Below are 14,736 nucleotides of genomic sequence, written 5' to 3'. Positions count from 1 at the left end.
ACGAAATTTCTGTTGAGCTTTATGCGTTTTCATTGCAAACTTTTAGGGGCATCCAGCAAAGCATTTAACCTAAATGAAAATTGATCATAACTTGGCCATATCCTGTCGCATTATCAAAGGACACATATTGCTAGGATCTCAAGGATCTCCTCTATCGATCTGCATCAAAAAAATATGGGGTCATCTTAGAATCCAATACTTGTAATTTTTCAGTTTTTTCAAGAAAACCGACCAAAATTGCAAATTCCAGGATAACTCGAAAACTATAAAAACGAATGCCATGTCCTTTGGCCAGTTGATAGGCTTCACTAATACGCACCATTTGACACATTGCTTGCCAGGATACGAAAGGACATTCACGAGTTGTAGCTAATTTTGTGTGCATCAAAAAGTCGTTTTATCTCAGCTCCTGTAAGGACATTCGTTCTTTTGGAAACCACATTCAGTTTTTATTGATTAGAACTATTATTATGCCAAAGGACAATCCGATCGTCGGTCGTTTGACCGAGATACAGCTGAAAATATGAAATTTGTGACAATTTTTAAAAAATTTTGATGAATTTTTTGCTCGGATTCTTGAAAATACTTGAATGCCAATCTCAAAAGTCCTTATGAAATCCTTGTATTAAATAAAACACGTTGTTGTAAGATTTCTCATAGTTTTTTGTTTTTTTGTTGTTTTGTTTATTTCCAAGCTAAACATAATTTTAATCCAGTTTTACTCATAATCATTATAATAATAGTTTATCAAAAAAATGCTTTGCTATTGCTGCTAAAAAAATTGTTACTTATTTAGATTCCGATATATGTATGTATGCATATATATATATATAAGTATGGGACAGTGTGTGTGTGTGTGTGTGTAATGTGTTGTGTTTCTTTCTTTCCTTTCATTCTTTCTTCATCGTGTGTGGGAAGAGGAGTGTGTGTGTGTGTGTGTGCGAGAGTAGAGCACTAAAAATGTGTATGTGTTTGTTGGCTGCTGTGCTCTTATCAATATATATGATGTATGTATCTCTCTTTATATATATATATATATACGCTATATATAGTATAGTGTATGTATATAAATTTATAGCAACATTCGATTCTCGATTTATCATACACAAGAAAGGGTGAAAAGAAAACGAAAATAAATAAATAGGAAAAGGTAAAGGAAAGGAAAGGAAATATTGTCAAATGCGGAGTTCAAAGTTCTTCAGAGTTTCGAAATCAAGGTAAATCAATTGCATAACTTATATATTTAACAATAATTAGATTTAACATTATCATATTAATCATAATAATAATAATCATAATAATAATAATAGCTTAAACATTAAAATACAGAATGCAGTTTGCAAGAAAAAAAATAGTGTATGCATAATCTTAATAATTTCTCAATACGATTTTATAAAGTTATTTAAAAAAAAAAATCATAATAATAATTGAAAAAGAATTGTTTATGAAAGCAGCTACAAATTATTCAAGTTCTTTTCATATTGATTGATTTTTCTTTTTGTTTTTTTGTTGTTGTTGTTGTTTAGTTATTTAGAAAATTACAAAAATTGCATTAGAATTGAGGTGTTCTTCTTCTTCTTGTTCTTCATTGATTCTAAAAAAAGTCTATTTCGATATTATTTATGAATTAAAGATTGAAGTTTGTTAATGATTTGTTGCAGCTGCATTTTACAATTACATATTTTAAACTATATAATTATGTATGTTATGTATTGTATTTGTATTTGTATGTATAATATTTATAAAAAGCTTTTCAGTGTGTTGTGTGTAGACTTTACTTTCTTTTTTGTTTTGTTTTTTTTTTTTATTATTGTTTAACATTTTGCTATTACTTTATACACGAACAAAATAATAATTATCATAATAATAAAAAAAAATATATAGATATAATAAACAACTGAATCCCTTAAGCAAAATACTGTGGAGCTTCGATAAAGTTTAGTTTAGATTGCACTGTTCGCTTTGGCGAGGCTCCACTTTATTAGCATGTATGTATTATATATGTGTGTGTTTGTTGTGTATGCTTGTATTTGTAGCGTAGGAAAAGAAATATCGATAAATTATGAATTAAAAGCTGGCGCTGTGCTTTGCTGTGGTTGTTGTTGTGGTTGTTGTTGCTGTTTGCTATTACCTAAATAATAGTTGCATTTGTTGTTAATATATTTATTTTATATATATATAGATTTTATGTATATTACATATAATTCATAATTTATTTAATGTTAATCATCGTTGAAATGTTGCAAATAATTTTGATACAAATTTTTGTTGTTGTTGCTTGTTTTTGTTTTTTTTTTTTTTTTTCGTTTTTCTGTTTTGTTTTTATAAATATTAATAACGCTCAATTATTGTTGTTGGTTATGTTGTTTGCCATTTTTTACTGCTGCTGCTGTGGCCTTGTTGAACTGCAGTTGTTTGCTTTATTATTATTATTGTTGTTGTTGTTGTTCTTGTTGTTCATCTTCCTCTTGTTGTTATTGTTGCAGATGTTGCAGTTGTTGTTGTCGCTGTTGAATGTTTACAACAATTGGCAGCAAGGAGAAGGCTTTGTCGGCTCTTTCACGTCCATCTGACGTTGTTTTTTGCGTGATGAAATATCCCTGATTAGATCGAAAAATACCTAAATAAGAATAAACAATAGATTAATCATAAATTCCTTTTTTTTTCTTCTCCGTTTCAAATCAAACATTTTGTTTCGGGTTAAAATTTGTATCTATAGTTACAGAATTTGGAAAAATGGCTAAAAACCGAAAGCAAAAAGTTTCATACACCATAAAAATATACAAAACAAAAAAATTGTCTTAAAAATAAAGCAAAAACTAAATTTGTATTAAATTCAAAAATACGAGCGCCAAACCAAAAGTTATTAAATCATAAAACCAAACAAAATAATGTCAAATAAAGCCAAAAAAAAAAGGGTTTTTGTACTTGATTAATAAATGTGCCAAGATCATACTCAAACTAAATCAAATATACTTGTTTTATTCATGTATGAGTGTTTATCTACAGATGTGTGGGTGTGTCTATGTGTGTGTAGTTTTGCATTGGTGTATTTCACTTAGTTGAAACTTGGCATTCCTTTCACCTTCATCTCAAGGGTCGCTGTCCATATTGCCTTTGCAATGTAATTTTATCGATAAAAATATAACTCTTATCGGTCGATATAACAATATTAACGATAATGATAATATTACTATCGATCGATATAATGCTATCGATAATATAATACTATCGAGCGATATAACGTTATCGATAAATATAATACTATCGAACCTATCGATAAATATAATACTATCGATCATACCGATAAATATAATACTATCGGGCATATCGATAAACATAATACTATCGACTATATCGATATATTTTATTACTGTCGACAATTATATAAATATTATCGATAAATACATTACTACTATCAATCAACATTTTATTACTATCGATAAATATATTACTACTATTTATTAATTCTTTTCGATACCTTTATGCACTAAAACTGCAATTAAGTGTATTTTCTAAGCAACTCTAGTGTAATTCAATTCTAATTTCTACTGTTGTCAATTGTGCTCTACGTTTGTTAGTGTTTTAAAGTTTTAAAAGCAAAAGCTTGGCGAAGTTTTAAACAACGACAACGAGACTTTTCGATTGTTTGCAGTTATAAACCGATGTTGGCATAAATTTAATTTTGCCATAATCAAAAGTTATTATCGATTATTGCATAAATACATATTTTGAAATTGAATTGTTTTCATTGAAGTGTTATTAACTTACTATCGATGAATATATAGATTATTGCAAAATACATATTTTTAAATTAAACTGTTTTCGTTGAAATGTCATTAAGTTACTTTACTCGATGAATATATGTATAGATTATTGCAAAATACATATTTTGAAATTTAATTGTTTTCATTGAAAAGTCAATAAGTTACTATCGATGAATATAGCGTTTAAAATTCATATTTGGAAATTGAATTGTTTTCATGGAAATGTCATTATCTGAATTTTTTAAACTTTTTTTTTTTTTAAAGCGTTGTTTTTAACACAAATATGATGAAATTTGTATATTCAATTGCTGTAAATTTAGATTGAATTTTGACAGTCAAAATAATATATTATTTTCCTAGTTGAATTTCAATTTGTAAGGAAACATTGAAATTGAAAGACGACGATTAGTAAAGTACGAAATTACAGCTGAATAATGTAGACATGCAGAGCTCATTTTGTTTATAGTATAAGAGCTAAAAAGTTAGTCTATAAATGTTGTTCATGTTTGTTATTGTGTTGTTACTGTTGTTATTTGTTTTGATTTTGTGATGTTTGTAAAGTTGCAATTCTAATCAAAGGCAAACATCAACAAAAGGAAAGCATTATAATAAATCAAAGACAAGCGGCGCTCAAATCTAAATAAATAAGTTAATAATATAAGAGAAATCGGTGTAAGTAAAGGAAAAGGAAAAGAAAGAGGAAATTGTTACAAAAAAAAAAGAACTTAAGTGGATTTTAGTGTTGCAAAAAGCCAAAAGCGAAAGAGGGCAAAGCTAAATACGGGTCACATAAGGTGTAAGTAAGTAAATAGTGTGTAGTTTTTTTTTTTCAATTATCTTTGATGTTGTAGTAGTTGGTAGCTTGTAAAATTGTTTTGTTTATGCACCTAATGCCTAAAGTAGGGTACACTTAAGTCTCCGCTTCTTGCATCTATCTTTAGCACGCCCGCTCGTGGCTTTCGAATCTTCGGTTTTTCGTGATCTTATTTCGCGCATCAAATCAAAAAATACCTGCAATTGTGATGGGAATAAAATATACATGTACATACACATACATATACATATATCGCATACGTATATATATATATTTAGTTGTAAAAATAACGCAAATCATTTTATTTATACGATAGTTATAGAGAGGTGAGTAGTTAGTTAGTTAGAGAGATAGATAGAGAGAGAGAGTTGTTACATAGAGAGCTGGCTGTATTTTTTATTTTTTTTTTTTGGTGTTGTTTCTGGGTGTATGAAAAAAGAGCGTGTGAAATGCGCTAGCAAAAAACACAATTAGAAATCAAAGAAAATAAATGAAGAATAATTAAACTATATACTTAAAATTATAATTATCAACTTTATTGTTGTTGTTGTTCTGCAAGCAGCGTTACGATTACAACATCGATAAAACGATAACGATAACGACAATGGCGATGATACATTCGATTATTAAGTGCTTTCTAAAAGGTAGATTTATTTATATAGTGCTTTCTATAAGGTAGATTTTTTGATAGTCTTTAACTTGAACTACTCTGAAGACTTTTAAAACTATCATTTAGGGAATGAAGAATCACTGGAGAATTCTTGTAATATAAATGTTTTTTTTTTTTTTGTTGTTACCATCATCAAGATTCACTTCACAATTGTCGCTTAGTTCTAAGTGAAATTAAAGCATTTTGCTCAAATGTTCATGGCACAAACGAACTACAATTGCTTTCATATATAGATAGATAGATAGATGTGTGTGTGTGTGGATGGATGTGTGCTTATTGTTGGGCCAAAACAACAATGGCTATAAACTATTTGGCAAGTGAATTGCAGGTAACAAAACAAAAAAAATGTGGCAGTCAAACAAACACAAAAAATAGCAATTGATAAGAATGTTGAGTGTGAATCGTAAATTGAGTTAAAAAAACAAAAAAGTAAATTATGCGAATCTAATGATTTGATATTTCTTGTTATATGTATTTATTGTTGTTGTGTTTGCTGCTTTTAATCAGTGTTCACGGTAATTGCAAAATACAAAAACACACCGAAACATTGACAAGAAACAAAATTTGATGGGAAAAAAATCGAAGGAAAAACAAAATAAGAAAACTTAAAATCGAAATCAAATCAAGTGACGAAAAAAATGAGTGTGCGACAAATTTTTGCATTTCGATTTCTGATTTCTCTGCTCAAAAATCATTGATTAGAACGTTTAATAATAATCACAAATAAATTTTGATATATTCTTTGGTATTTGCATCTTTTGCACTTTTGTCTTTTTCATTTTTTTTCCTTTTTTGCTCGCTTTAGCCAATTGATGAAGAGCCTGCAAATGTTTTCGGTTTAATAAATATTTTATGTCCATGGTGGCATTTCAAAAGTGGGGAGAGAAATAACAACAGACAAGATAGGAAGGGAGCAGCGGTGGGAATGAGAGAGAGAAAGAGAGCGTGGCGCGAGAGAGACAGGTGGGATAGAAAGGTGTTCTCTCGTTCGGTGAAGCAGCACAAACTATCGATAGTTACCGTGTATCGATAAATACCACATATCTAAAGTAACATTGATCGTTGCCATTGATCAATAGTAACATTGATAGGAACCATATACGAAGAGTAACATCGATTGTTCTCATACATCGATAACAACATTGATAGGTACCATATATTGATAGTAACATCAATGGTTACCATGTATCGATAATTACCATATATTTATAGTAACATCGATCGTTACAAATAATCGATAGCTACCATGTATCGACAGTAACATCAATAGTTACCATGCATCGATAGCAACATCGATAAATACCATATATCTATAGTAACATCGATCGTTACCATTGATCGATAGTAACTTCGATAAATACCATATATCGACAGAAACATCAATAGTTACCATATATCGATAACATCATCAATAGCTACCATGTATCGATAGTAACATTTTTAGTTACAATCGATCGATAGTAACATCGATAGATACCATATATCGACAGTAGCTACCAATTATCGATAGTAACATTAATAGTAATCATCTACCGATAGTAACATCGATAGATACCATATATCGACGGTAACATCAATAGTTATCATCAACCGATAGTAACGTCGATAATTACCATAATCTATAGTACCATTAATAGTTGCCATTAATCGATAGCTACCATATATCGATAGTATCATCAATAGTTATCATCTACCGATAGAAGCATGGTTAGTTACCACCGATCGATCGATAGTAACATCGATAGTCGTGCACACTTCGCTTCGCTGACCGCATAACTATCGCAAGTATTGGATTGCCCCGCAACCATCGCGCACTTACCTTGTCCACGTTCTCGCGTGTCTTGGCCGAGGTCTCCACGTAGGGCACCGACCATTGCTGCGCCCTCAGCTGGCACTCGCTGAGCGGCACCTTGCGCTTGTCATTCAGATCGCATTTGTTGCCCACCAGCAGGAACGGTATGCTCTCATCATTCTTCACCCGCAATATTTGTTCTCTACAATGTTGATAAGAGAGAGAGAGAGAGAAAGAGAAAATAAAGAGGGGATAAATAATTGCTCATAAGTAATACTAAAAGTCTAGTGTGGCGATAAGCGTCTCATTCTTCGCTTATCACATTCGACTGGCTGCGGCATGACTCACTTTCACTCACTTTCGACCTGTCAACAACTCAATATTATGAGAGAACAGCAACAGCAACCACACCCAGTCAACACATTATAATTGACAGCAGTCTATACCCTACTCTACATATAATACCTATAATATCATAATAATCTCCTCCTCTTTAGACGTGTGCCTTTTGTCTTTCCTGTTTATGCTTATTTCATGCCCGGAATGAGGTCAAAGGGCACGTCAAGTCCCCTCAAATTGTCTGAGGGTGGCTCTCTAGACCCAAACAGCTAAAAATGCCTAATTACATTTAATATCAAAAGTGCTGATAGTCTCGAATTTGTATAAAACATATGGTATGTATTTTGAAATACAATTTGCATAAAGTGCTTAACAAAAATATATCTAGCTGATTATCAATGTTCTTAATAGCAAATTTAATGACTAAAGATAAAACTTGAACTTTAAAGTAAGTAAAATAAAAGAAGAACGTAGAAAGTATTGCTAGAAAGTTTTACATATTTCGCTGTAATAATTACTACGATTTAGGTGATGACAGATGACATTTTTCTTTATATATTTTGTTATTTAGAACTCTTTTTAAACCCATATAATTACTCTGGAATTGTATATATTCCAGTTTATCATATTAGTATTTATATAGAATATTATTTGTCATGTTACCCATTGCGTATAAATATTATCATTTAAGCTGTTGCTGAATTATACTGAATAAGCTAGTAATCAGTACTTTGAAACACATTGAACTACTTTGATAAATTGCTATGGATCTACATACATACATAGTATGTATTATATGTGCTTAGTAAAATTCTGTACTATTATCATATTATTTAAAAATATCCATTAAAAAATGTTCTACAAGTTCGACTATAGCAATTAAAATCATCGATTAAAGATTACTTGAAAAAAATCTGTTAAAAGGTTCACCAATTGAAACATAAATAAAAATGATGTACTATTAATTACTGTTTAGCTTTTGAGGCTTTTGAAAACATAGATTAAAAGATGCATCATAAATTCATTATAAGAAATAGTAGCTATAGAAACAATGAAGCTTTAAAAAACAGAGTTTAGAAAATCTTCACTATAAAGTCTTGATAAGTAAGCCATGAAATTCATAGATTAAACTATGTTTTAAAGATATAAATAAATATAAGATTATTTAAGGAATTGATTATAAATTACATATTATATCATTAAGCTATAGAAAACATGTTTAAAAAAGATCGTTATAACAAATTGAAGCAATCTTGAAGTTATAAAACATAGTAAGCAAAATGTGCACTAAAAATTCGGTATAAGAAATTGGAGAAATTAAAAACATAGTTTAAAAAATGCATCATAAATTCGTTATACGAAATTAAATATATATAAATTCTCTATAAGTAAAGACAGCTATTGAAACATAAATAAAAACGAAAGAAACATGAAAAGTTGTGCTCTATAAATTCGTCATAAGAAATCGAAGCTTTTAGACAGCGTCTGCTCTAGTAGATACATTTAAAGTGGATATCGAAAGAAAGATATAAAAAATGCAATTGATTGCCACATAAATTGGGGATTATAATCGCCACTCTATTTCATTTTTCAGTTGACAGTTTTCAGTTTGGGGTCTGGCTTTGAGGATTTCATTAGCATACAAGATACGCAATTTATGTTAAAGCCGCTGCGGCGTTGTCCGCGTTGCGGTTTCGACTAATTAGTGAGTTGTGTGCAGTGTGTGTGTGATGAACAAGTGGCCACTTTGGTCCCAAAAGGGAAGCTGCAGGTGTCAGAAGCAGCAGACGACAACGACGACACTTGAGGGAAGACTGGCAGCCACTTGACATACTCGACGCACTTGACGCATGATGATGATGATGATGTTGATGAGGATGAGGACGACTCGACTCACCTGAATTCCTGGGTGGCCTGGAAGCTTTCGTCGTCTGTGATTGAGAAGACACAGAGGAAACCTTCGCCGCTGCGAAAATAATTATCTCGTATGGCGGCATAATCCTCCTGGCCGGCTGTGTCTAAAATATCTATTTGTACTTCCTCGCCATCGAGCACAACCTAAGAGAGGAGAGAAAAACGAACAATTGAAATGGAATCTTTTCTTTTGCATTGTAATCTCAAAAGTTCGCTCACCTTTTTCCTATAGCTATCGGCCTTGGTGGGCTCGTAGTCCTCCACGAATTCATCGTACATGAACTGCAATGTGAGGGCCGATTTGCCAACGCCTCCGCTGCCCACCATGATGACCTTGTGCAACGCCGGGCCGGCTGTTGGTTTCTTGCTCATCTTGGATTGTTGTACGTGGACGTTGATGCGGGCGGGATATTTGGGGACTACACACACACACACACACACGGGCACACACACACACACTCCTCTACTTCTTCTTCCGCTCTCTCTCTCTCTCTTGTTCAACTGCAACTGTAAAGAGAGAAAAAATGAGTTAAATAAATAAAAGGGTTGAAACACTTTTTTGGCAGCAGCTATTTTCGATTGGCAGGCGACAAGTTTTATTGTTGTTGCTGTTGTTGTTGTTTGCCATTATTCCCCAGACTCGCTTAAGTCATTCAACCGTTCAACAATTGAACCATATAAAGCTAAAGCCCCTTCCCCCCACGATCCCCATTCTCATTCACAGTCCCATATTCATATTGTGAATGCGGGCTATTGACTTGGCCCGTTGCGTGGTGCGTTTCTTTCCTTTCCTTTCCTTTCGTCTCGTTTCGTTTCGTTTCATAACCAGCAACACCATATGCGACCCATACTAAGTACACACAGCACAGTGACACTTGCCTATGACAAACACTCACACACACAATTGGCACCACTAACAAAAAAAAGCGGAAAATGTTGTATTCAAAACTTGTCTTCAACAAATACTAAAACAAATGTTAACTGCTAATTTGTATTTCCTAAATTATGTTTACTCTTCTTTTGTACAAAAATATACCAAATATTTGGTATATTTGAATAGTACATTTTAAATATACCATATAAAATACAAAATATATTAACTGCTAATTTGTATTTCCTGAATTATGTTTACTCTTCTTTTGTACAAAAATATACCAAATATTTGGTATATCTGAATAGTATATTTTAAATATACCATAAAGTACAAAATATATTAACTGCTAATTTGTATTTCCTGAATTATGTTTACTCTTCTTTTTGTTTATATTTGTACAAAAATATACCAAATATTTGGTATATTTGAATAGTACACTTTAAATATACCATAAAGTACAAAATATACTAACTGCTAATTTGTATTTCCTGAATTATTTTTACTCTTCTTTTGTACAAAAATATACCAAATTTTTTGGTATATCTGAATAGTACATTTTAAATATACCATAAAGTATAAAATATATTAACTGCTAATTTGTATTTCTTGAATAATGTTTACTCTTCTTTTTGCTTGTATTTGTACAAAAATATACCAAATTTTTTGGTATATCTAAATAGTACATTTTAAATATACCATAAAGTACAAAATATATCATATTCTCCACTAAAGCACATAAGATCCGTTTTTGCCATAGAAAAGTATTTATTAAATAATTTCTGCATTTTTCAATAATCTTAAATACTATTAATATATTAGTACTTTTATAGTATGTGCCATAAATCCTTCTTCAGTCTGTTACATACATTTCCAGCAGGCTTAAACTTATAAACAAGCAAGAAGGTTAAATAATTAACGCAAATATACTAAAGCCTATAATTGGTATATTAAATTGTGAAATGATTGCGAAAATTCAATTTGGACTTAAGTTTTTGTCTTTATAATTTTTATGAACTCTTAATCCCAGAATAAAAGTATTTTTTTCTTGGCACCTGATTAACTGAGTCATCAAGAATTCTTTTCAATGCATCATTAAATTCAAATTTAATCAAAAATTTCACAATTTCGAAATCTAAAACAAAAGAAAGCATTTGCAAACAGCGAATAATTCTTTAACTGCTTGTTTAAAAAATGTAATCGGCAAACTCATTATTTTACTGAGAATTGCACTCAGTTAATCTTCGCTTATCAACTACGTCAATCAACTGCGTCAATTTGTCAGCACTATCAAAAATTAGTTGATTCACAACTTTGCATCTGCCATGGTCACTTTTATTAGACATTGATTTGATTATGTGACTTAACTGACAGCTCAATAAGAATAATTGCCAATTTGAGTTCTATTTCAGAACTTTCTAATTAAAATGGAAAATTTATAATTTTAATATATAGGTAATTCTTTGCGGAGAAAAAACAAACTGACAAAATTTTAAAATTAAGAAAAGGTTATTTTTTTTGGTTTTGTTTAGCACTATATTTAGAGATAAGATTGATTTTAGGAATCATTTAATGTTATATAATAAAATATAGAAATTCGCGCATTTTTTGGTTTGGCGTATGAATTTGTTCATTTTTATCTAACAACAGAAAAATAATATAATAATAAATCATTCTTAGCTTTAAATAAAGTGCGAATCAATAGCTATAAGATTCATTTTTACTGAAATAATTTTTGCCAGTGAATTAACCACATCCTAAATTTTTAATCAAAAAAACATCGGCATCTCACTTTAACTTTGAGAACTTTTAATCTTGTATCATAAATAACTTCAACTTTTACTGCTCCATAATAAATAGCTAAGAAACTCGATTTGTATTCTCCACAAAATACTTTCAATCTAGTTTCATATTCTTCTTGATTTACAATCTCTTTAATTTATGCAGATCATTTATAAATTAATGATTGTAAATCAAGAATAATATAAAACTAGATTGAAAGTATTTTGAGGCGAAGAAGAATAGAGTTTCTTAACTGTTCCAATCTTTGATTATGGAGCAGTAAAAGTTGTTTATTAATAAATGATCTGCATAAATTTCTCTCTCTCTCTCTCTCTCTCTCTGTCTCTCTTTCACTTTCGCTCTCCAATTGTCAAATGTTCTACATACACGACATTTTATTGTTGTTCGTTTTATTTGTGAATTGTGTTCGTCATAGAGTGTTTGCATTGTGAATGTGCTTGATGATTGTGAGTACTACGACTACTTGTTGGCATTACTCATTTGGCTTATGGTATAACAAAACAGTTAACTGACGGCAACTATTTTTTGTATTGCTGCATAAAAAGCTTGGCTTGTTTTCTGCTTTGGCCACTTTGCGCGCAAATCGACAAATGAAGCATAAAAAAAAAGGTTGAATGAACTTTTACACACACACAACAAAGCGGGTACAACGGCGAAGAAGAAGAAGAGGGAAAACTCAAAGAGTAAAATACGGGTAGCATAATGCAGAGCTGGCCAAAATGAAGCCGCCAAGCCATTCGCAATTAGCCTTTTGTGACCGTCCCGTCCACCATCGATTGCAATAAATTAAGGAGTGAAATTACATATATATATACACACACATATATATATTTTCTATATATGTCTGTGTATATGTATTTGTTGGCCACGTGGTCATTTGGATGGCTGCCAAAGCGCGCAACAGCTCAACAAATTATCAAATGTATATGCATTCGTTCATTCATTCACTCATTCATCAGTCAGTCAGAGACGCGGCATAATATTAAATGTTCATTCGATACGCATAATGCATAATGCGATTAAAAGGCTGAGTGACAATAAACAAGAGTTCGAGTTACAAACACGTCAAATTGTCTTCAATTTCAGTTTAATAAATTCTATGAAATCATAATTTCAAATCTTCGAACATATTTTTAAGGGTAAAATAAATATGTTAATATTAAAGTCAAAGTACAAAATGTTTTGCTACAAATTCAATATATTTCTGTCAAAAAGCATTTCGTCCGAATATCGATAGTAGGCTCAATCGATAGTAATCTCTAAACTATCGATCAATGTACAAAACAAACAAAAGTTCGAGTTACAAAGACGTAAAATCGTCTTCACTTTCAATTTTGATCAATCGAAAATAAATATATTGAAATGTAATAAATACTATGAAATCATACAAATATAAGTTATTTCATTGAAGATATTTCTAAAGCCAAAATAAATGAAGTGTATATTAATGTCAAAGAACGAAAGGCTTTATATCACATACATTTATTAAAAATGTTTCTACCTAAATTTAGCGCAACTATCGATAGTAAACGCAATCAATAGTCGACGATAGTAATCTATAAACTATCGCCAGTGCCATCGTTAAGTTCACATAATACATTCGTTTAAAAGACTGAGTGACAACTGTGCGATAAAGAAATAAACAAGGGATCGATTTACAAAGAAGTAAAATCGTCTTCAATTCTTTTCAATCTTAATTATTTCATTCGTGGATACTTCTAAGAGAAAAATGAATTATGTTCAATAAAGTCAAATTTTGAAATTTTGAGAAATACGCATTAGAAACGGAGATAAAATTCAAACGAAATCATCGATAGTAATTTACAAAACATCGTTAGTGTCATCGATAGTTTTATTACAAATAATTATGTCACGAGTTAAATCATGTGAAATTTTAATATAGTTCGAAATGAAGCTTTTTTACAACAAAAGAAATACATTCAATTAATAGATTTTTTGCCAAACACATTCACCTTCAAATATACGCATTAGAAGTGAAGAACTATCGATAGATTGCGCCATCTCTAAAACATCGTTAATACAATCGATTGTGCCGATAGTACACTCGATAGTTCACCCTTTAAAAATACCAATAATTGAGGCAACGATTGAATCATTTGTAAGCTCTTTAAAGCAATTTGATATAGCTCAAAGTTTGGCTTTAGAAAAACGTATAATTAATAAATGCTTTCACCCCTTTGAAAATATAATTACGGCAACGTTTGAATCATTGTTGTTTGTTATCAGACAGAATTGTATGAATAATATGTCAGTAAACAAGCCTCAATTGTTAAGCAGGGAATTTGTCAAAATGGCAACGGAAATGCGAAAACAGTTTCTGAGTTGATTCGAAGCTGATTCATAGCGCCCAAAGCACCCAAAGTGCTCGAATGTAATGTAATCAGCAACAACTATTGCAACTTATTTGAAATGATACTATTGCGCAGAGTGTTTAACCAACAAACGACTTCGACTTATTTTTGAAAAGCAAAAGAGCAAAAAACTTAACCGCATTGCAAACATGAGAAGTATTGGTAACCGCAACTGACCCAGAAATATTATGAGCGCAGTGTAACGCAAAGTGAACTTGAATTGTTTTTGTTGTAGTTGTAGTTGTTGTTGCCACATAAGATGAGTATCGTTTTGGTTTCGTTATTGTTATTGTTGTTGTTGTTGCTGTTTCCCAATGGCGACGCGCCCGGGAATTGAAAACGAAAAACAGCAGCTGTCAAATAAAATAACGTGCGCAACAAGTACAAAAAGCAA

General features: G+C 31.0%; 1 protein-coding gene across 3 annotated transcripts in view; it reads right to left on the bottom strand.

Annotated features, from left to right (window-relative positions):
• Window positions 1-2,262: 2,262 nt before the first annotated feature.
• LOC133847768 (ras-related protein Ral-a) overlaps window positions 2,263-14,736 on the bottom strand; it is a 28,805-nt gene continuing 16,331 nt past the window's right edge. Inside the window, exons 2-6 of one of the 3 annotated variants that reach the window (XM_062282984.1) lie at window positions 9,516-9,797; window positions 9,280-9,440; window positions 7,071-7,245; window positions 4,655-4,778; window positions 2,263-2,620 (exon numbers count right to left, since the gene is read on the bottom strand). In XM_062282984.1, coding sequence (XP_062138968.1) covers window positions 4,662-4,778; window positions 7,071-7,245; window positions 9,280-9,440; window positions 9,516-9,668 — 606 coding nt within the window. In that variant the 5' untranslated portion in view covers window positions 9,669-9,797 and the 3' untranslated portion in view covers window positions 2,263-2,620; window positions 4,655-4,661. Of the gene's footprint in view, window positions 2,621-4,654; window positions 4,779-7,070; window positions 7,246-9,279; window positions 9,441-9,515; window positions 9,804-14,736 lie in introns of all 3 variants that reach the window. The other 2 variants (XM_062282983.1, XM_062282986.1) reach the window with 2 other exon arrangements.

Source organism: Drosophila sulfurigaster, chromosome X (genome assembly GCF_023558435.1).
Source record: "Drosophila sulfurigaster albostrigata strain 15112-1811.04 chromosome X, ASM2355843v2, whole genome shotgun sequence".
Classification (NCBI taxonomy): domain Eukaryota; kingdom Metazoa; phylum Arthropoda; class Insecta; order Diptera; family Drosophilidae; genus Drosophila; species Drosophila sulfurigaster.
Note: the sequence above shows the minus strand (reverse complement) of the source record. Positions and strands in the feature narration are given on the sequence as shown.